This window comes from Terrapene carolina, unplaced genomic scaffold (assembly GCF_002925995.2).
Source record: "Terrapene carolina triunguis isolate 2854851 unplaced genomic scaffold, T_m_triunguis-2.0 Scaffold558, whole genome shotgun sequence".
NCBI lineage: Eukaryota > Metazoa > Chordata > Testudines > Emydidae > Terrapene > Terrapene triunguis.
In genome coordinates this window covers 13,627,537-13,651,048 of record NW_020664909.1, presented here as the reverse complement: position 1 = coordinate 13,651,048, position 23,512 = coordinate 13,627,537, and the positions used below count along the sequence as shown (strand labels likewise).

The following is a 23,512-nucleotide window of genomic DNA, read 5'->3' as shown; positions in this document are numbered from 1 at the left end:
CAAGTAGCATATTTTTATTGTGGCACTTTATATGTATGCAAGAAGACAAGATCCATACCTCAAAGAGCTTATCTGTTTCCATTTTAAATTGGTAGCACAAAATTTCTCTTAAGTGGTCAGACCAAAAAACAATCCAAGCAGAACCCTGCTTTATGTTCCATGCAGTTTCACTTTATGGACAATATGGTGTATATACTGGTGTAACTCACAACTGGGTTCCAATTATGAGGTGGACTGTACCCTTCAAATTCTTACTAGGACACGTGTCTTTCCCTGGGAACAGCAGTTATCCAGAATACTGATATGCATTAGTGATTCTGAAAACACTAAGTAGTGCTAGAGACCTGGTATCTCTAAAGGGTGATCATGATTTGAAGAAACTCTCATCACATGTTATCTCAGTAGGTAATGAGACTTGGATCATGCTTCCTGCGTTGGGAGGTCTTGCAGATGTGGGAGTGGGATCTGTCCTGCAAAACATTTCTAGTTGCGGCTTATCTGTCAGGAAGGGGAATGAGGAAGACTGAGTCGGTTCTTCGTAGCTCATCACAGTTCATCTATGGATCATAGTGTGATGGATCAGAACTCTTCCAGTGTCATGTTCTAGAGATGAAGTGCTCTTTAACTTGAACTACCGCTCTCTAGTCTCCTGGTCATAGTAGAAAAGAGAGTTAATGTGGGACATGTTTGTTCTCTGGGAATGGACGTGTCTGTGTCTCTATGCTGGCTACTCTTGGAGTCAGAGGTCCTGGCATCATTCAGGAGATAAAAGTTTTTGGAGATCTTGTTAGCTTCTTACCACCTTACATGGGATTGGTTTTCAGCTTTTTTGCAGGTGGCCCAAACTGATATCAGCAGGCTGAGTCTAGCACTTGCTTGCTCCATCCATCCATACCTAGATGCATTGTCTCTGACAACTCGGCTCCTGTCAAGGTGGAAATCTGTAGGCAAGCAAATCTCAAAGCAAGTGGCTTGAATCACCTTGTCCTCAATGGCCTTCTCTTTGCAAATGGATGAGATCTGGTGTGTGTTACCTACAGGCCCATAAACCCTTTACTTGCTCTGCACAAGAGCTGTATTATTACTTCCTTAACTCATCGTTCTACTGCTTTTCATGAACAAGTGACCTTGTCAAAGACACGACAATGTCTCTATAGCCTTTTTTCATCAGATTCATTTGAAGCTTGACATTTTGAAACCCCTGTGTCACACTGTCTGGAGTGTCTCACATCTGAGAGTGCCTACCTCAGGGCAGACACCCCAAACTGGTGGTGTGTTCTAGAATTAGATGTCACCAAGCCAGTATTAAATGTGAACTCCTGGATCACTATAACAGTCTTATCATGGAGTCACAGACAGTCTCTCACACTCTCAAGCCTGTCTTGCCACCCAGACAAAGACACAGTTAGTGATAAATGGTCACTTATACCAAGAATCACTGCACATTCAGGGTGCTTCCAGTCCCAAGAGACCAGTCATTTACCCTTAGGTCAGTTGGTACCCTAGATCTTACACCAGAGACAGCCGCTGTAGCCAATCCTGTAATAAACTGTCTAAGGTTATGTCTACTCTAGCTCTTTTGTCATTATAACTTATGTCGCTCAGGGGTGTGAAAAAACACCCCTCTGAGTGACATAAGTAACACCGACAGAAGCGCCGGTATGGACGGCTCGTTGAAGGTGGTGTAATTATGTCGATGGGAGAGCTCTCTCCCGTCAGCATAGAGTGGCTACATGAGTGATCTTACAGCTGTGCAGCTGCATCGGTGTAAGCTCAGTAGAGTAGACATGGCCTATAGGTTTGTTAGCTAGGAGAAAGCAATATGAGAGTTGTTTGCAGATTAAAGCAAGCAAACACACACCAATGAGTTACCACTTAAATCCTAAGAGTGACAGAGTTGTAGTGATCTGTCAATTCAAAGGGTCTTTCAGGGCGGACTCAGGGGTAACCCCTGGGGATCTCTACCTCAGTTTAGGACATCTGGCCCTGTCAGAGTTCAAACAGCGAGGAGAGAGATCGAAATTTTTCTGTGACTTTGTTTTATTCCCTTCATTCAGCTTTCAAGCCAACAGGAGGAGCTTCCTTGCACATAGCATTTCCCAGGTGTGAGAGAGCCATTAACCAGTCCTTTGTATTGTGATGTGCCTTGATGACCCATCTGATTTTGATAGTCCTTCTGAATGGGTGGGGGGTGATTCCCGGGACTGAGTTTGCAAGTTCAGAGCAAACTTTTTTAAAGTTATTCGGCAAAACTTACATAGTTTCTTATTGCATGGAATACAGACATTGCAAATGAGATTAATGCACGCAGCATCTTACAAGCATTTCATAGTTTAAATGCTAAATACATTCTTATGACTAATACCTGTTTTGAGCAAAACTAACCTACAGGTGACCTGGTCTGGTCTCCAGCTACAAGATTGTCAGTTCTTATCTAATGCCTGCAGCCTGGATAAGAGCTGGCATCTGGCCTGCCAGTGTCAGACCCTGTTAAAAAGCTTTGGTGTCACATAACAAATATGATCCTGAGAAAGCTAAAGAAAAGTTCCTTTTGAGCCTTTCAGTACCTGGGGACAGAAGTTTTGTGATAACCATCACCAGGAAGTGTACTATCTCTACTCCTAGGATGCGTTCAGGTTTTAATGACTAATCCACCTTATATTAAGTTTTACAAAGTTATAGTGGTGGTACAGAATCTTCTGACAACATTTCTGCCCAAGAAGCCTACTTCCACTTTCGTCCTGCCTACATTCTTCCCACGCATGCAACCCCGTCCCAGCGAGGCCCTTCTCTGCATGCTTGACTTTCAAGATCCTGGGCAACTTTACTTGGGGGGAAATGAAACCCTTAAGTTCACCTAACTCTTTTTGTTCTACTAATTACACATCTCAGAGGTGTGGGGGGGAAAAATCTCTCTTCAGTCATACTGAACTCTTTCCTAAAGTAAGGAGAATCCAAACAATTCCATTGCTTATAATTTCTCTTTTAGGATGTCTTTACTGAAGTTGACCAATTTTTGGAGGAGTTCTTCACTGATATACATTCTGGTCATGTTCATTGTTAAACTTACTATTTCAGGACATCCCTTGAACGTACCTCCTCTCCGGGGTTGGGAATCTGTATTAAATAATATCTTTAAGGAAGGGAAAATTGCTTACCTTGTAATTCTGCTTCTCCAGCAATGTTGTCATGCTTGTACACCTCAGAGTTTGAGGGGTTCAGATGATAATGTAATGTGTCCTTTGTTCACACAGTGAGCACTCACTTCTACATTGTTGATTACATGTTCTGAGAAGGTTGACTTCCTCTGTACTGTTTGTTGTTGTTGTTGTTGTTTTAAGAAAAGATTATTGGCGTAAGGTAGAAGTGTGTAGGTCTCTTACATATAATTGTTTGGGGAGCCCTTGCTTCCACATTTTAAAAGGAGCTAGTTTAAATGTTCTGGGCCCTCTGATGTTCCTGAAGTTAGAGCATATTCTGGGGGCCAGAGCTCTGAGGCCAGCCTAGAGGTGTATCCGAAGGTAAAAAACCCTAAGAGTAATGAGAATTTTTTCGTGATTTGTACTGGAGACGCAAGACCCAAGATTGCGAATCCTGCATGATGATACCTTCAGAGAAGCAATAAATGGACATTACTTACCCTGTAATTCTAACATCTGAAATATTGTGTAATAATGACTAATAAAGTAGATGTGAAAGAAATTGTCTTTGGCCTGCTCTTTATAGGCTTTTCAGTTAAGGGGGAAACTGTGTTAGTGACATCCTAGGGGAAGGGACGAAAGTCTGTAGGCTTGGAAGATATGTGACAAACCAAAACATGGATGAAGTGTCCTTCTGTTGATGTTCATTTTTTTAATTCAGAGGCTTGGCTATAGTTCTTTCCATGTGTTGGTAAATTGGTGTGGGCACCGCTAATATCCTTTGTGTCAGAGGAGAAAACATGCCTGCTCGTAATCGGCAGGTTCTGCCTGCATACTGTGGTTAGGTGGGTTTAGAAGGAGCGGTGCTGCCGTCCATTTATAGAGGACAAAGGAGGAGCTATCTTATGGTCCTTCTCTGACTTTGGAGGAGCAGACTATAGATTTAACTCTATTTTGTCTTCTGCAGCCTCCCAGTCAGATTTCTCCGGTTCCTGCACCACTGCCCAGGCAGATACAGAGACACGCTTCTTTTCCAGATGCCATCAGTCTTTCTTGGAAGAACGATCAGGGTAGAGTAAACCTAAAGAAGCTTAATCCTAAGGATCTTGTAGTGTTGGATGACTTCCATAAGGAGCAGAATTGCTACATCTGGCTTATAGGCCTTAGCTGGGGAAAGTGGGAAATTCATGTTTAATTTAGATCTGAATATATTTAATATGTCAGACAAAAAATAACTTAGTTAAAATTACTATTGTAAGTTGTCCTACAGTAACAAAGGATTTCATAATAGAAATGTGGTTCATAATGTTCTGGGGGCAGTTTCTGCCCACAGATGTGTGGCTGTACCTCCTTTTAAACTTAATGGGAGTTGCATGTACATATTTGAGGACAGAATAAGGCCCTTAATGTCTGTAAATGATTGGAGATAAACCAAAGTGAACTGCTGCAGGAAAGCATTTCTATTGTAACTTCCATTTCATTCGGGATATACAAGACCTAGTCCAGTGCTTATGTCAAGTATAACAGGGTGGGGAGTTTTTAGATGTCCGAGTGCAAGCTCAGAACAACAGTATAGACACTGGGTAACAGGAGAGCCTAGCAGGGGAGAAAGCTATTGTGTCAGTCAGTGCTGTACTTGCACATTGGCTGGCTAGTGTCTTACTAAATAGAACCCTGAAAAGCCAATCTGTGTTCCCATCTGCATTTCCGTGTAAAACTGATACTTTGATCAGCATTGACTAGCAGCAAAGGAAACACTCAGAGCACTGCCACAGTGCACTTCACCCTGTCTCTGAGAAGCGCTAGTATAATATACAGTAGCACTTACAAAATGCTATAAACAGTCAAGCCACCAGCCAAGATACATAAAACCAGTGCAAGCACTAAATAAAATATTATTGAAGAGAGAATGGGCTAGGCTGGGGGTGAAGGAATACCCTTAGTTGTCACTGAAACACAGATGATCTGTACAGTTTTCACTGACAGAAGTCAATATTTTAGTAGTTTGGACCTGTTGCTATGCTAAGTCTGAGCATTGTTTCTTGTTTGTAACATACATAACCTGTCACATGTTCTTGCTCTGTTATTTTAGAGGTGAGCTCTCTAAGGGCTCTTTGATTCTTTTCAGCCCTCCAGTGTAAAAGCACTATATCCTTAGTTCAGTCTGCCTCCCACTGGATTTGGTTGAAGCTTAATGTGCTGTTTAGAGTTCCTGGTATCGGTGACATTTCCCATCCCTACTTAGAGACAAAATCTTGGAGAGCTTTATTGGAGGGAGGCATGAGTGGTGGTAGTTGATGGATTCCAGGCCCCTGGCATTCTTGTTAACCTGTGCTGTGATATTTACAAAACAGTACCATCTGAATTAAGCTGGAGGTGAACTGTGACTGCAGAATCTCCTGATTTATACAAGTGTCCTTTTAACGGTTACCTTGTCCTCCCACATGCCACTCCCTGTTTTTCATCCAATTGTTATCCTGTGTCTTTACTCAGTTGTGTGGCCTAACATAGTGGGGCCTTGATCTTTGATTGGGGCCTATAAGTACTGCTGCAATATAAATAATAATGTTCACTGGGTGGAAAAAAACTTGCTTGCTCTCTCCTCTAGTGACCCCTGCAAATTTCTCCTTCCAGCTGTGCTTGGGAACATCTTCTGCTTCCTGAACATTTACAGTCATGGAGAGCTGCCCTCTCCCTGTGAGCAGCGCTTCCTCCCTTGTGAGATTGGCTGTGTCAAATACTCATTACAGGATGGCATAACAGCAGATTTCCACCGCTTTGTAGATCCCGGTGAGCCTTAAGGGATGGACGGAGGGGAGGAAACTCATCATTTCAGTTGTGTGGAAGGATGAAGACTTTCTAATCTCACTTCTCCCAACCCAGTTCACGTTTCTAGCATAAGACACGCTCCTGTTTCCAGAAGTTGAGAATTTTAGGTAGATAGCAGCAGCATAAATGCCTGTGGTTAATGCTGCCTTCTACTAAAGTCTGCAGAAAGTTGGCCTTTGGCATCCAACTGAGTGAGAACTTGAAAGGTAAAAGAAATCTTGTGAGAAAGTAGTTGAAATAAAATCTTTTACGAAGCTGTCTACCCATCAGCTGGAAGAAAAACTACTACTGTGTAGGTGGGATGCTGCATGCTTGTGTGCGTTGGATTTAATAGTAAAATGCATTTGCCTAGATAGTGGTCGAAACAGAGGTATGCAACAGGTTGTAAAATGTGTGTATTGTGCAGAGTTTGTGCAAATGAGTATAGCTAAGAAAATAAGTTTTAAATAAGTGAAGATTCATGGCAGTTATGGAAGGACACACGATGGTAGATAAAGCTGTTAACTAAACTGTTAGGGGATAAGAAGGAAGGTCCTCTCATGGATTGGTAACTGGTTAAAAGATAGGAAACAAAGGGTAGGAATAAATGGTCAGTTTTCAGGATGGAGAGAGGTAAATAGTGGTGTCCCCCAGGGGTCTGTTCTTGGACCAGTCCTATTCAACATATTCATAAATTATCTGGAAAGAGGGGTAAACAGTGAGGTGGCAAAATTTGCAGGTGATACAAAATTACTCAAGATAGTTAAGTCCCAGGCAGACTGCAAAGAGCTACAAAAGGATCTCACAAAACTGGGTGACTGGGCAAAAAAAATGGCAGATGAAATTCAGTGTTGATAATTGGAAAACATAATCCTAACTATACATATACAATGATGGGGTCTAAATTAGCTGTTACCACTCAAGAAAGAGATCTTGGAGTCATTTTGGATAGTTCTCTGAAAACATCCACTCAATGTGCAGCAGCAGTCAAAAAAGCGAATAGAAAGTTGGGAATCATTAAGAGAGGGATAGATAATAAGACAGAAAATATCATATTGCCTCTATATAAATCCATGGTACGCCCACATCTTGAATACTGTGTGCAGATGTGGTCACCCCATCTCAAAAAAGATATATTGGAATTGGAAAAGGTTCAGAAAAGGGCAACAAAAATGATTAGGAGTATAGAACGGCTTCCATATGAGAAGAGGTTAATAAGACTGGGACCTTTCAGCTTGGAAAAGAGATAACTAAGGGGAGATATGATAGAGGTCTATAAAATCATGACTGTTGTGGAGAAAGTAAATAAGGAAGTGTTATTTACTCCTTCTCATAACATAAAAACTAGGGGTCACCAAATGAAATTAATAGGCAGCAGGTTTAAAACAAAAGGAAGTATTTTTTTCACACAACACACAGTGAACCTGTGGAACTCCTTGCCAGAGGATGTTGTGAAGGCCAAGACTATAACAGGTTTCAAAAAAGAACTAGATACATTCATGGAGGATAAGTCCATCAATGGCTATTAGCCAGGATGGGCAGGGATGGTGTCCCTAGCCTCTGCCTGAAGCTGGGAATGGGTGGCAGGGGATGGATCTCTTGATGATTCCCTGTTCTGTCCATTCCCTGTGGGCATTGGCCACTGTTGGGAGACAGGATACTGGGCTAGATGGACCTTTAGTCTGACCCAGTAAGGCCGTTCTTCTAGCACAACGAGATATTGTTCATTATTTGGTGTTCATGTATCTGTTTCTTGCTTGATAAAATGTGTATTCTCTCTACCCTCTTGCAGGAGAGGTGCCACGTGGCTTTCGGTTTCATTGTCAAGCAGCAAGTGAGTATCAGAGAAGGAAAGGGGTGGGATGCAGGGTTTGGCAGTTTCACTGGCTTATGTACACCAGTCCTTCAAACATTTTCCTTGCTTGTGAGAAGTGATGCTTCTCTAAGAACTGTGCATCTCGCGTCCAAGAGAGAGATGGGCACTAGAGCAAACTTCCTGAGGGATTTCATAATGTTGTGTCTTCTGTAGACCAAGAGCACTTCTTTCTGAATAACTAGTCATTAAAGAACCTCTGACACTTTTCACTAATGATGGTGTCTTGCCCAAACGTCCATTGTGGGTAATCATGTCCTGTTGGCTATGACCTGCCCTCCCACATGGAATTCCAATTAGCTTCAGTATTTCTGTCCTAAACGTCTGTGTAACTTCAGTGCGTGATGTTTCGTAGCTGTCGTTTCCATCTCTGAGGTGGCTGCCTTTCAGTGGTGGGTAAAGCATCTCCCCCGTGTGTGTGCGCGTAGCTTGTAAAAAATAAATGGGTGAAAAAATACACTGGAATCTTGTTTTTTCCCAAACTGGAAGATGCTAATATAAAGTATCATTATTAAAGAGGAACCTCTAGAAATACAAACCTAATACTTCTCCATGCAGCATTGACATTCAACAAGTTAAAGTATTCCTACAACCCTGTCGGTTGGCCCTCTCTGCTATTTTGACTTGCACTGCTTTGTTTTTACCTTTTCCCTATATCGCCATTTGAGCAGTGTTTATAGATTCCAGTTAGTGGACTTCCTGTCCCTACACACACACACTGCTAACTGACACAGCTGCTGCTTCCCTTTATCAAAATGCTTGGGTAACTCTCTCTTTAAAGCAACGTAGGGCTCTCACCTGAGATCATCCCAGATCTTTGGGGAAAATAAGTAGGTGCATGTTAAAGGTGAGGTTCTGGTGTGTGCATGAATCTTGCAGATTTTACTTGTGGCTGGTAGGTGGGCCTAGGAGTAGAGAAAGGAGTGCGTGTTTCTTAAAAAAAAAAAAAAAATGGACTGCTCATATCCCATTTTTCTCTCTCCTCATTAACCTCCATTAGGCGATGCCACTCACAAGATCCCCATCTCTGGTTTTGAGCTCTCGAATGCTGGTCACCCTGTTGTGTTACGTGAACTTTACTCGTTTGTTCGGCCAAACCGCGGCAGGTGGCCACCTGTGTACTGCAAGGTACAATCCAGCCCCCTCCAAGTTAGAGCAGCTCTTCAAAACACACAGTCCTATTGTAGTTGCCCAAAGAAGCCTTTTTAGCAAGGGTGGGGAACCTTCGGCCAGCTGCTTAATTTCATCCAGCCTGTGGCAAGCCCCGAGCCTCAGCCCCCACCCCCTCCACCCGTGGGGGGAAGCTAGGGTTGCTAGGCCATTAAAAGTCTGGTCGGCTCCACGCAGCTCCCAGAAGCGGCTGGCATGTGCTTGCAGCCCCTAGGCGCAGGGGTGATCAGGGAAGCTCCGCATGTGCTGATCCCCCGCAGTGATGGTTCCACAGCTTCCCCTTAGCTGGGAACTGCGGCCAATGGGAGCTGCGGGGGCGGTGCCTACGGGGGCGGGCCTCATGCACAGCGCAAAGCCTCCTGGCCATGCCTCCACCTAGGGACTGGACATGCCAGCCACTTCTGGGAGCAGCGTGAAGCCACGGCAGGCAGGGAGCCTGCCTTAGACCCGCTGCGCCACCGACCAGGAGCCACCTGAGGTAAGCGCTGCCCGGACGGAGCTCACACCCTGAACCCTTTGCCCCAGATCGGAACCCCCTCCCACACCCTAATTCCCTCCCAGAGTCCGCACCCCCTCCCACACCCCATCAACAGCCTTAAGCCCCCTCCTGCACCCAAATTCCCTCCTGGAGCCTGCACCCCGAACCTCCTCCCACACCCCAACCCCCCGTCCCAGCCCTGAGCCTCCTCCTGGACTCCAAACCCCTTGGCCCCAGACCAGAGCCCCCTCCTGCACCCCAAACCTCTCATCCCCAGCCCCACCCGAGAGCCCGCACCCTGAGCCAGAGCCCTCTTTAGGACGCATGGAGAACTTTCAGTAAGAGTGAAAATGGCTTTGTGCAAGAATTAAAGTAGCTGGAGAAGATGGTTTAGGAGTGGCGGGGGAGGGGAGGTGGAGAAAACTAAACTCCACTCCATAGCTGTAGTTGTGTTCTGGAGCATGTGACAGTGAAACCTTTTTCTCTGTAGTCTGATGACTGGTACAGAGTCAACTGGTGTCTGAAATGGATGGCTAAGGAAGCAGGTGAGAAGTTAATTTTTTAAGATTGTAAGGCATCTCCTCTGTCCCACCTATATTTGTCAAAGTTTCTGCCCTTCCTTCTCCTCTTCTTGACTCAGTCTTCTCTGAATAACAGGCATTGAGAACCAGCTGGAGCTTTTCAGTGTGGAAAACCTGGTGGTGGAACTGTACCAGCGGAAACTTCAAAAGGAGCCTTCCAAGACCTGGGTGCGCAACCTGCTGGATGTCTTCATGTGGGATTACTCCAGTAACACTAGGTATGCTGGCACTGGCTTTTCCCTATTTCCTGAACAGGAAGATGTTATAGTGGTAACTATCTGTTAGCCAGGTGCTTTAAACAGGCTGCACACATACACCTTTCTTACTTCAGTGTTAGGTTAGCTGAAGACTCTAGTCTCATCATTAAGGCTGGTCCTCCTGGGATCATGGCTCAGATGTGGCTGGAGGAAATGCACTCTTGGACAGTATGTCTCTGATTTTTCAAGCATAAGCATAGGTTTGAAGTCTGTGAAGCAGAGGCTTGTGGGTTTGACTTGAGAGTGGAAAGGGATGGGGTGAGATAATACTTCCATGTGCTTGTGTTTGGGAGGTATCTCAAAATATGAACATCTTTGCTGCTTTGAATTTCATAAACCCATTAAAATTGCATTAAGAAAAGGTTTGGAAGAATGTTTGCTTCATTAATAATCCACTGAATTATAGTAGTCAGATGTTCTTATTTGTACCCCATAAATTAAAATACAGGTAAGTTGTCGGAATTATCCTGCTGGACTGTATATCCATTTCTGTCTGCCAAAATAGATTTATTTTTTTTTAATAGAGGTGCTTAGATTAGAAATCAGAGCAAGGTTCTTTTGTTTCATCCATGAAAATCCATTGACTTAACTGGGTTTTCATGGCTATCTCTGAGAGCAAAACACCTTATATATGAATAAGATTCAGTTTGAATATATTTCTCGCCTTATGTTCAGTTTTTGAATGTGTATCATGGACAGCAAAGATAGACTTCTTGGTTTCACTTTCAGGTTCTCATGCACTAGCACAGTGCTGCAACATCTGGGCTGCAAATGCTGCAGGAGAAGTTTAAAGTGACACTGTCCATTTCTGACATTTTACCTGCTATTGTTATAAGTAACAACTAAGACTGTAAACTTTTTGTAACTCTAAGATTATAGGAGAGAAATATCTGTCTGGTTATTGAGTTTTTGACAGCACTCTGTATAGTCAGTGTCACCATTTCCTTTGTATAGTCATTTCCCCCTGTTTGTGTGGGTCCTTCACACACCAACCGGGAAAAGAAACTGTCCTTTTAATAATAGTAATAATAATAATAATAATAATTAAAAAAAGGGGAACCTTGTGACTACAAAAATCACAAACTCCCAGGGAGAATCTGGGGCAGGTATAGTACCAAAAACTACTTTTAAGTCTTTGAAATTAAAAAGACTTCAAGTGGATGGTTTTCCTTAAATTCACTTTTCTTTTTTTTTAAGAAAAAGAGAATTTCTATTAGGTTTTATAAAACTACAACCTCTTAACTAAATGTAAACTTAGGGGCCCGAGCTATGTTACTTTTGGGCACCAAGACTCTGCCAGGAGTTTTCTAGATCTGGGTGTAATTACACTGAAAGTGACTAGGAGAAAGGGAGGTTAGCATCAGCCAAGGGGTTTCTAATCCAACTAGATTAATTATATCCATCTCAATTAAGAGTGTAGTTTTGTTTTCATTATGAACTCAGAAGAATTTCAATCTGCACTTAGGTGCAAGTGGCATGAAGAGAATGACATCCTATTCTGCGCTTTAGCATCCTGCAAGAAAACTGCGTGAGTACCATGAAGGAGATGTGTCTATGGCTACGTCTTCACTACGGGGGGGGGTCAATTTAAGATACGCAAATTCAGCTACACGAATAGCGTAGCTGGATTCGACGTATCGCAGCCGACTTACCCCGCTGTAGGGATGGTGGCAAAACCGACCTCTGCGGCTTCCTGTCGACGGCGCTTACTCCCACCTTCGCTGGTGGAGTAAGAGCATCGATTCGGGGATCGCCCCGAGAGGTCGATTTCTACCCGCCGATTCAGGCGGGTAGTGTAGACCTAGCCTATGTTGCAGACAATTCTTAGGGCTGGTCTACACTGGTGGGTGGGCGGGGGGGGATCGATCTGAGATACGCACCTGCAGCTATGCTATTCGCGTAGCTGAAGTCGAAGTATCTTAGTTCAACTTACCTGGCCGTCCTCACGGCGGCAAGTCGACCGCCGTGGCTCCCCTGTCGACTCCACTTACTCCTCCTGCCGAGGTGGAGTACAGGGCGTCGATTCGGGGATCGATTTATCGTGTTTAGACAAGACACGATAAATCGATCCCCGATAGATCAATTACTACCCGCCGATCGGGAGCTGCTCTCCTGCCCTTCCCTTACACAGCTCACATAGGGAAGCTGACCTGGGACACACACAGGGCCTGGTGTCACCACTTGCGCCCAGCCCTCCCCCTCCCCGAACATTTCTCCGCAGGGAGGAAGCAGGGCCAAATAGAAGGGAGAAATCTGGGCGTCCCCCCCCCCCATGCATTACCTCTGCAATATATCCAGTTTTGGGGGGGCAGTGCTCCCCCCCAGTCTCTGCCCATGAGTGCCTGTGCTTTGGTGGGTGTCTGGTGACTCTGATTGCTCTAATGTATTAGAATTATATTGAGGATTGTGCAGTCTGCATTAGAGTTCACTGTGCTTTCTTAATAGCAGCTTAGAGTTCCTGTGTTGAGATGAAATATAGTGAAGACTTTCTTCCAATTTCTATCCTAGAAATTCACGTATGACCCTGTGCGCTGTGCTTTTTGGAAGTAAAAGGGGTAATTTAGGCAAATATCCATTTAAATAATTGCATTATCTCCCCAACAGTTGGATATAGTAGCAGTCTTCCTGTTCAAACTGATTTAATAATGCTGCGCACCATTAAACAATTGTCATGTTTCACCCTGGGTGATGGGGGCAAGTGATTATTGTAGCTTCATGGATAATTTTTAAAGAAGATTGGCCTTTTTCTGGATGAAAGGATGTTATTAGGGTGTAGTCCTCCTATCTCACCTTCCCTCCCTCCCCCCCAACCTCAAAGTACTGTATTGGTGATAGCAGCTATTCCTTCTGTATGTCTTTCACTGTAAAAGAGGCTTGGGGCTATGTTGCCTTTGTATATAAGAAATACAGTACAGAATTCTTATCAGAACTTTTTTCTTTTTTTTCCTTTGCTCAATGTAGTTATTGCATCAGTAACACTCTGGCAAGCGTGTATGGAGTCTCGCTCACAACAGCTCACCTACCTCTGCAAGACTATGATTCCAGCAACAATATAAACCCCAAGGTGGTGGTACTGGATGCTGGACGTTTCCAGGTCATCTTCTTTGAATTTGTGCTGAATTATTTCAGGCTGCTATGACTACTCTTTTCCTGAAGGTGGCCTGGTTTCTTTCTGGGGCAATGGAGTTGACCTTCCAGTGTCAGATTGGCTATATTCACTTGTACAGCAGGTGACATTCTTGTTCATAATGCACAACGGGTATTGGGAAAGCCAACCAGGAAAGTTCTCCACTAGCTGACTAGACATCTTTCTGAAGTTTGTCCCAACCATTTGCTACATAAGCTCTGATCTGACCATCAGGTCCTCCAAAATATACCTGCAAAAATGCTTCTTTTAGAATAAGAGGCAGGGATAATTAACCTGTTTAAATCCTATGCAGATAAGCAGCCAGATATTCTGTCTTGCCTAAATCTTTACCCAGCACTCTTGGGTATCGTGAGTAGGTGTGGTGGATGCTATGTGAAAGAGAACACTTGTCTGTTCTGAGAAGGGGACTTGAATTTTTTCTGCTACAGAAGCTGAGGGCTCAGAATCCTGGTTGTAATCGATACTTCAGTTCTCCAGTTGAGAAACAAGGTGCTGCCTCTTCTGCTGGTGAGTTTGAGACTTTCAGATTTGGGAAGGGAAAGAATGAGAATTAAGTCTTTATCAGATGACTGTGGCACTGTCCTCCTTTGCCCCCCCTGTCTCTGGATATAGTAAATGGCCAGATGATCATCACAATACCTCCCTTGGGTGGTACAGCTTCAGCTCGTTCATGTATACAGTTGTAGATTTGGTTGAACTTTTAATGTCTGACCTTAACCAGATGGGCCAGTGACAGTTTTACTGGAAAGAATTCCCAGAGCCAAAAAGGACTCCTCCAATTCATTGTGTTCAGCACTCCTTGTGTGCTGTTACCTCCAGTTTCCTGCAGCCCTCCTTTCTCTCAGCATACACCAGGGTTGAGAGAGGACTTCCTGGTGAGTATTTGGGGTAGGGTTGTCTTCCCAACAGGTAGTCTTGTATAAAAAGTACAGTACATACAAACTCAGTGAATACTGGTTGCAGTGTGACTTCCATTATAAACTTGACTCCTTGAAAATCTGCCTTTTTGGAGCTAAAACATTCTTTAGTTGGTCAGAGCCCGAAGATAATGTTTATTTTATGGAAAATGAGAGCTGCATTTTCCCAGGTACTTCTGAGTTAAGTGAGCAAGGGAAACAGATCTTCTTCCTAAGCCACAAAGTATGACATTTTCACAAGGGTATGTGAAATGTCAGATCATGGCTAGTCTTCAGTGAGGGCTAGTAGCTGTGAGTTGGAAGAAAAACAATTTAAATAGGCTTAGTTTAAAATCTTTTTTTTACTGCACATACAATCTTGCTATATTTCAAGTTGCAGTATTGTGGAGTTGGAGCAAACGCTCTTTACTTAGCTCATAAAGAAAAGCAAAACAACTGAGAATTTTTCCTTTGTATAAATACTCTTGGCAGTATTAACCCACATGTACAGCATGCACTGTGCCAAATTCTGCTCTAGCTCTGTATAACCTCACTAAAGGCAATGGTTTGCTTGGAGCAACAGACAGTGGACCAGTTTCTGCTTTTCAAGTTCAATAGCTGTGTGCAATATGGGTGGACTGACATTGCTAGGAGAACCTAACTCTTGCCTTTTTAGACTTTGTCCTTAAATGCTCAATTTTAACATTACTCTGATGAAGATTTACATTTAACTTGTAACTTTACACACGTGCTCAGACATCTGAATGCCTAATAGAAAATGTGAAAGAGCAAAAAGGTTCCATCAAACTAAGTTTCCATACCAGCCTAAAGAATCCTATTAACAGCAAAATAGTTGTCAATAGCGTGTTCCAGCTTGGGTCTACACCCAGGATGAAAGCTGCCGTTCATTCCTCCCTCAGATCTGGTTTGCCAGCTGTCTGCAAACTCTAGCAGACATCACTGTCTCAACACTCTGTTCACACTTTTAAGACTGGTTTCCTTTACATCCATAAGGGCTAGAGAATTAGGCTTTGTGTACCTCATTTGCCCTGTTTCCAGCCAGTGATGTAGCTGCATTGATGCAAACCCCTAGTGTAGATAGGGTAAACTAGGATGTGCTGTGTTGCAATTTACCACTGATTGAAACTAGAGTAGACTAATACCCATTAGGGTTTGAGTAAGGGCAGTCAAAACAGCGACTAGAATTGGTTCAATCCTTCCGTGTAGACCAGGCTGGGGCGGGGAGGGATTTTAAATGAAAATTTAGATTCTGGAGCACAAGATGGCAAACGGGGAAAAATACCAGTTCTCTGACCTGCCTAATCCAACCCCTGCACTAAGACCACAAACTACAAGTCATGAGCCTTTGCCAGAAGGACGTCATTGATGGACTTGGTGTACTTTGAGGACAGCATTTCAAAGTCCAAGACACTGCCTCTTGGTTAGTTCAATCAAAAGGTGCAGTCCCACTAGTTTTCAGCTGGAGCAAGGGGAGATAGGACAGCAGATCTCTTGAATTATGAATGTTTTAAATGCTGATTGACTTGCAAAATGTACTGGTTAATTTTATAGGTGAACATCCCTCTGGAGTGACATCGCCATGTAGCACAAGCATCATGCGAGGAAGAGGAATCACTCGCTTGCTGGAGAGTGTCTCCAGACTTTCCAAGTCCTCCAGCAACTGAAAGCCCACCTGCCCCCCTAACCTTACCAGGAGAACTGCACATCCTGCTCTTCCTTATCCCCATTATAGTCTGGGACTTTAGCAGATTACAGTTGCTTTGTCTGTCCCTGTATGCAAAACCCTAAAATACATTCCCCTTCCCTTGACCCAATGTAACAGTTCCCTTAGAATGATGACAGACTCGTTGACTGGAGGGGAATTTTCTTTCAATTAGAAGGAAATCCTGGTTTTATCTATAGAATACTTATTTTGAAGGGAACTGGCAACTTCTTGCTCTCTTGACTAAATGCAGTCTTTGGGCTTTTCTTTTGTTAGCTAACGGGAGGAGAAATGCAGGAAAGAGAGGCTGGTGGTCAGTAACTGCGTGTTAAATGTTCTTCTGGTGGTTAATATAGCATTAAACATGTTGTTTGAATGGTTTAGTTCTTTAATTTCCCTATCACCGTGGTCTCTTCCCCACCTCCATCCCTCTGTTAGATGTTGGAAGACAGTTGTCTCCGCATATAGCCATATAAAATAACATGTGGCTGGGAGGCATTCTAGTGCTGAAAGACAGGGTGGTGGGAGTGTCTCAAAGGGGTACTGCCATAAATTCTTCATGAGTGGAGGGACGGGTTGAGTTGGGGAAGTAAATAGACTAAAATACTTGTTGGTAGAAAATCTTCCTTTTGTCTTATACTTACTGTGAAAATATGGTAGGAGTCTTGTCCAGCTGTTCATGTTCTGTTGGGCATTGACAATATACCACGGTGACAGGGGTCTTGCCTTTTCTGTGTTGCTGTGCTGGCGAATACTGGTGTTACAAACTATCATCAGCTCCTCAAATCTTGAGGTTCATAATATAGTATAACCTCTCTTTTTTCAAAGGAATCCCAAAACCATTAGTCTGTTGTACATGTCTGCAGGCACAATTTCAGACACCTAGCAGGGCTGAAGTGACTGCCGACTATTAGTATTTTGGAGTACCTTTAAGAATGAGAGTAAATGTGGAAACTGGGACACTTTATCACATTTTATTAGAAAATTGGATGCCAGATCTCTGGGAAAAGAGATGTCTTACCAGTTTCCTGAAAAGTTGTCTGTCTTCTGTAAATTACTTTTTTTAATCTTACATTTCGAGGCAGTTGCCTGTAGAAATAAACGAGCTCTTTTTTTCCCTTTAAGTTCCTCTGAGCTGCTCCACAGTTTACTCCAACTGAAGTTGCCGTTATGGGCTAATTCCACAGCAATTAATGGTGATGTTACAAAATGGATTGCATGCCTGGTAGGAAGCAAAATGCAGATGAGTTAGCTCATTCCATCAGGCACTTAAGAAATCTTTAATGTGCTTACCCTTATAATTATAAGGAGCTCAGATACCACGGTGATAAGTTAGGGATAAGTGCCTGGATAGGTATTGTTTCATCTGGAAATTAGCTTCAGTTGTACGGAGACTATCCCTCCAATACACAAGATCACTGAACTGCCTTAATACCTCCTACCCGGCAGACCAGCCTATATGCCCATGAAGCTTCCTTGGATGATTCCAAAGTCCCATGACTCCTTCCATAGAGGCCACCCCTCCACTTGAAAAGTCTCCCGGTTTCCAGTATTAGTGATGAATTTTCACGAGGCAGGAGATCAGAAAGCCTTTGAAACTGAGTTTTTGGCAGTGAAATATCTGGAAATAGAAGAAACAAGACACCAGTCATCTTTGGGTGACACTAAAGGTTTGTCTCTATTCAGAAAACTTGAAGTGGTGATTACATCATTGTAGTTACTGGCCCAGATGTTTTTTAAATGAAGACAAACCTTTAGGCCAAGATCATACTTATGAACACCACTGCTCCTCCCCTTCTCCCTCAATTCACTCAAAAATTTAGATAATCATTTGACTATTTTGAGAATTGAAAGTTGTAATAAAAATATGTTTTGGTTTTGATTATGTTGCTCGTGCAGAAGACAGTGTGTTTCTCTTTATTTAAAAAAAATAAACTTTCTTGGTTCGTAGCGTCTGTTATAGCAAGCCCACAAATTAAAGCAATGAGTAACACTAATGTGCTTATTGGCATGACATCTAGATGCTGTGACAGCTGAGATGTGGCTGCCCAAAAAAACAAAAATTCTGAGTTAAGATTCTCACGAGTCTGCTTCTCTGCATCTTTGTATTACAATAGTATGCAAATTATACAATATACATTTATACACCATAGGTAGTGGACTGTAAAGTCAAGACAGTGACTGTTTTATTGTAGTGTCCAGCAAAATGAGCTGCTACTGAAATACAAATATTAAAATGTATGTCTTAAACAGTGTTTTACACTTAAGATGGATATAGTACACTTTGCCTTACTAGTGTACATGTGTTGTGTAAAGGAGGATCCTGTTAATAGATGTGAGAGCATGTAGTGAATGGTCCCATTGCATCTGGAGCTTGAAATTTCAGCTTTTCAAATTCGACTTTTGCATTTATGTGACAGGGGAAGGTAGTTGTGTCAACTAAACCACAATCATTATGCTTTTTATTTAAAAAATTATGCTGAAGGTCACCATTACATATAGTCTGCTAATGCACAGACTATTGTAAGCAGCAGCAGGTCCATGTGAACTTTCAGTCATCTTGCCATGGAAATGTCCTGGGGAAATAAAGAACAAGGCAAAGGTAATATAACATCTGGGAAAAGTCTGAGTGATAAAACCTGACTTTTAAATGTTGTTCTTCACCATGTGTAAAGTACATGCTTAATATTGTGTGGGCGTGTGGATGTTCAGCCTCTCTACAAGTTAAACTGTCTTTAAGTGTCTCCCCTCCAAAAGCCACCTTTAATTAACTACTTTAGTCAGACCTGACTCATTGCCTTCCTGCTAATGTGGGTTGTCACTTGGCTCAGTCCAGTGACACTGATGGGTAAAAATCACCCTCTTTTAAGCTAAGGCTGTATCAAAGAATTCACTCTACCAGGATAAGTTGCTTAGTCAAGTATAACATTGCCCTCTGCTTGCCCATACAGCAGTATTGGCCAGAGAAACTACTACTGTCTGAGGGTTATGAAAATGGAGTGAAGTAAGACAAGCTGGTGCTTAGTTAAAGAGTAATTACAGTGGTTGATATGATGGGCACTTATATTAGCAATCAAGGCATCTTTGAAAGAATTTGAAAGGAGAAATAAAAATGGCTGCTGTTTTAAAAGAAAGCATGTTCTTGTGGGAAATGGGAGAAATTGCCCTTGTACAGGGGAAATTGTTAATGCTCTGGTAACATCTGAATGTTGCTCAGACACATTTTTAACTAGCTTACCAATGTTGTGGGGAAATTACCACGCGTTGTGTTTGGATCAGAACAGCCTGAGGCTCCTTTATTACAAGCAAGGCAGGGAGAGACAACCAGCCTGGCTGCTCTCCATAACACAGGAACACGGAAGCTTATATAGCTTAAAACCACAATTAGTCAAGCACACTTCTTCATTCATAATTTTCCCAAAAACAGAAAAACAACGCCTTATTAGGAATACAAAATCCTAATTTTTTTTCCTGTATGTTAGCGTAGATCCCACTGTAAGTGCACATGGGCCTCGTGTACATGAGCAAAAGAATATTTTGAACAGCAGGGTCCACTGGGGCTGCATAAGCACCCTATGCCGCCGCATGCTCCCATGCCAGTGCATGAAGAGTGGAACAGCTGCGACCCTCCCTCAGTTCCCTCTTACCACCCACGGCAGCAAGGTAGAATGTAGCAAGTGCCCTCTACTCTCAGCCACTACTCTCCTGAAGGCTTCAAAACCTGTCTCAAAAAATTGTGAAGAACTTTATCTTTTCCACTCCTTTAAATTGGATGTGTCTGAAAAAAAGAACTACTACGCTTAGGCAACCCCTCCCCCCCACACACTCCTCCACACAGTGGGGTAAGGAACTTTGTGCCAGCCACCAGACTTCATGGTGGACTCTAAGCTGTCAGGGTTCAAACTCTGCCCATCCTGTGATGGGCTCATCTCCCCTATGGACAGGAATAGTTGATGCCTGTTTTGCTTGGGGGAGAGAGACATCCCAGACAAGTGCTCTGTGTGCCAGACTTTCTCCTTGAGGACTTGCAAGTCTGGGGATGCTCAGATAACATCTGCTAGAGCAGGGGTAGGCAACCTATGGCACGCGTGCCGAAGGCGGCACGCAAGCTGATTTTCAGTGGCACTCACGCTGCCCGGGTCCTGGCCACCGGTCCAGGGGGGGCTCTGCATTTTAATTCAATTTTAAATGAAGCTTCTTAAACATTTTAAAAACCTTGTTTATTTTACATACAACAATAGTTTAGTTATATATTATGGACTTATAGAAAGAGACCTAAAAACATTAAAATGTATTACTGGCATGCAAAACCTTAAATTAGAGTGAATAAATGAAAACTCAGCACACCACTTCTGAAAGGTTGCTGACCCCTGTGCTAGAGACATGAGACTTCCCATAAATGTCCTGGACCTCAGAGACATCAGGCTAGCCCATATGGTGTTCCTAACATCCTCCAAAATTCCACAGTGCAGATGATGATAGACCACATATCCATGATGCACAACAAACAATGAATCGTCAGCTCAGCACTCCTGTCTTTGGAAGCCATCAAACTCTGGACATGGGGCTGCCAACACAGAGTAACCCCAGTGGCTCCTGGGAGTCAGCAGTGACTTGGCAGACTTCCTGAACAATCAATGACCAATCATGAGTGCTCCCTGCTGAGATCCATCATAGACCCAATGCTCCTTCTGTGGAGGATTGCTGTGACAGACCTGTTTGCCACCAAAAACAAGACCAAGTGTTTAGTTTTGAGCCCAAGATCATTACAAGATGCCTTCCTTCTGCCTCCTCTATGGTAGAATAGACGCCTCCTCTATGGCTTTTTGCTGACTCATCTAGGGTGATCTCCAAAGTCAAACGAGACCGAGCCATCCGTGATCATTGTCATAGCTTCCTCCTGGCCGAGGCAGTTTTAGACTTGTTACTGATGTCCATTCACCTATTCAGGTCCCACCCTGCTGAAACCTGATTTCAAAGCACCGTGGTCAGATACTTCATCCAAACCCACAGTCTCTACATCCGACAGCCTGGATGTTGGCTAGTTGAGTACCTCAGACAGGGACTGTTCTTGACAAGTCCAAGAAGACCTTGCCCAGAAAGACTTACTTGACAAAATGGAAGAGATTCTCAATATTGATGACCCAACATAGCTTGGATCCTTGGCAGGCTGTGATGCTCAAGATCCTCAATTATTTGCTGCGCCCTGCCTTTTCATTCAGCTCCGTTAAGGTCCCCGTCACAGTGATCTCAGCTTGCTGTCTGCTTGTGCTGTCGTGCTTGGTCTCTTACCCAAAAATATTGAAGTTCCTCAAGGCTCTTGATATACTTATCCACCAGTCAGAGAACCTACTCTTGCTTGGGACCTCAACATTGTCCTCTTGACACTCACCCTTCCAGCCTCTGTTAGAATGGTCCTTATTTTGTTTTACTCTGAAGATGGTCTTCCTGGTTACTATTGCTTCAGCTAGGACAGTGGATGATCTCCACACATTTATGGCTGACCCCCTCTGCACCATATGTCACAGGGACAAAGTGTTACTGAAACCTCTCCCTAAGTTCATCCCCAATGTGATCTCAGAGTTTTTTCTGAATCAGTCAGTTTACCTGCTTGTTTTCTTCTCAGAACCCCACTCAACACCAGGAGAGAAGTTATACAAGCTGGATGTTTCCAGAGTCTTACTGTATTATATTGACAGAACCAAACTGTTCAGGCTGTCTACCCATTTGTTTCTCCCCCCTTCTGAAGGCCAAGCCCTCTTATCACAAAGGACATCAAAGTGGATAATGCAGTGTAGCTCAGAGTGTTACCACTTGGTTGGTATACTCCTTTTATGTTAAGGCTTAAGTAACATCCTCCCCCTGCTTCAGAAACACGCCAGTTTTTGAAATCTGCCAACATAGAATAGTAACCCATTGAATTTTGTCAAACACTATGCAATGGACTTAACTACCAGGGCAGGTGCCAAGTTTAGAAAAGCAGTACTACAATCAAATTATTGCTCAACGGATAAAGCTGAAACACTTTGTTCTTCCCTTCCAGAGGGGATACAGCTGCTGGTTGTATTTGGTGGGATCCACACTGGCATATACTTGAAGAAAAAAGAACTGTTACTTTCCCTATAGTAACTATGAGGCATCCAGGTGTTTGTAGTCAGTGTGGATCCCACAACCTGTACTCCATCGCTGCTTTTCATAGTCTGCTGTCATGGACTTCTGTGAGGGAACTGAGGGAGGGTTGTGGCCACTTTGCCTTTTGTGTCCTCACACAGGAGCACAAGGAAGCATGTGTGTTTGGGTAGCATGGATGGACATGGCTATTCAAAAGATTCCAGGCTTGTGCACATGAAAAACCTGTGCTCCTAGAGCAGAGGATACACACTCACAGCAACCTCTCAAAAAACCACAATTACTGTAGGGTGACATCTTTACTCCCCCCACTTTCAGAATCAAACCAAAAGTGAAATGCTTCATCTCCCATGGTGACTAATCCCCTGCCCTATCCCAAAGTGTGACCTTTCCACAAAAATAAGGAGTTTGGAGTAGTTAGATTACAGTATGTGCATGAAATTGAGCTTTTTTAATTTTTAGTCAAGGTACATAACTGACAGGCATAGAAATGGTTTTGTCAGTTGAATAAAAGTTTTCCATCCTATATGTGCTAGCTGAAGGTGCAGTGTAGTGGGGCTGAGAGGATGAAAGAGGAATGAAGATATTATCTAGACTTGGATCCCTGCATAGTATCCTCCCCCACCCCTCAAACCCATCCTGAAGTAGGGTGCTAATTTTTAATAAAGTAGCTTAATATAACTAAAAAAGAGCAGTGAATGCTATTATTAGTCTAACCCTGTATTATCTCTGTTCCCTCACTTTTCCTTGATTCTATCTTTGAAACTCTGGCAAGCTGCTGTAATTACCGCTTTCAAATGATTCTTCAGGCCCCAATAGAACAGGTGAAAAGTTGGCTGGGAGATTACTTCCGAATTCCCTTATGTGGGGACACGCACATGTGGTGTTAGTCCTGATGCACCCTGAATTAGCTTTGGTGGTTTGCTCACCATACTGTGAGCTTCCTCAGATGATAGTGCAGCAATGTCTCTTTCCTAGAACAGATGTCTGAGTAAATAGAAAAGTACTGCTGTAACTATAGCAACCAGCATTGTGAAATAATAATGCTAACCCTTCTGTAGCTGGCCAGTTCTGAAGAGACGACCACCCACCCTGGACTTGGTCATTCAGGGCTCCCTCCATTCCACCCTCCGAAACAGATCTGGGGGTGTTGTGCTGGATCTCAGGGAGGATCTCCAACAGCAGAACAGGACTTCTGCCAGGAACAAGTCCTGTTCCTACCGCTGGAAAGCCCTTTTTGATTCCTGGCATGTACTCTTGATATGACTCAACTTCCTGTTGATGATCTTCAGTCTGAGTCTTGGGCCCA

General features: G+C 43.4%; 1 protein-coding gene across 2 annotated transcripts in view; it reads left to right on the top strand.

Moving 5' to 3' along the window:
- The window catches only part of MAEL (maelstrom spermatogenic transposon silencer), a 21,780-nt gene extending 5,128 nt beyond the window's left edge, over nt 1-16,652 (top strand). Inside the window, exons 3-12 of one of the 2 annotated variants that reach the window (XM_026659043.2) lie at nt 4,108-4,210; nt 5,775-5,930; nt 7,741-7,782; nt 8,822-8,949; nt 9,960-10,014; nt 10,127-10,268; nt 11,773-11,835; nt 13,269-13,401; nt 13,884-13,962; nt 15,924-16,652. In XM_026659043.2, coding sequence (XP_026514828.1) covers nt 4,108-4,210; nt 5,775-5,930; nt 7,741-7,782; nt 8,822-8,949; nt 9,960-10,014; nt 10,127-10,268; nt 11,773-11,835; nt 13,269-13,401; nt 13,884-13,962; nt 15,924-16,036 — 1,014 coding nt within the window. In that variant the 3' untranslated portion in view covers nt 16,037-16,652. The remainder of the gene's footprint in view (nt 1-4,107; nt 4,211-5,774; nt 5,931-7,740; nt 7,783-8,821; nt 8,950-9,959; nt 10,015-10,126; nt 10,269-11,772; nt 11,836-13,268; nt 13,402-13,883; nt 13,963-15,923) is intronic. The other variant, XM_026659044.2, reaches the window with a different exon arrangement.
- The last annotated feature ends 6,860 nt before the right edge of the window (nt 16,653-23,512 follow it).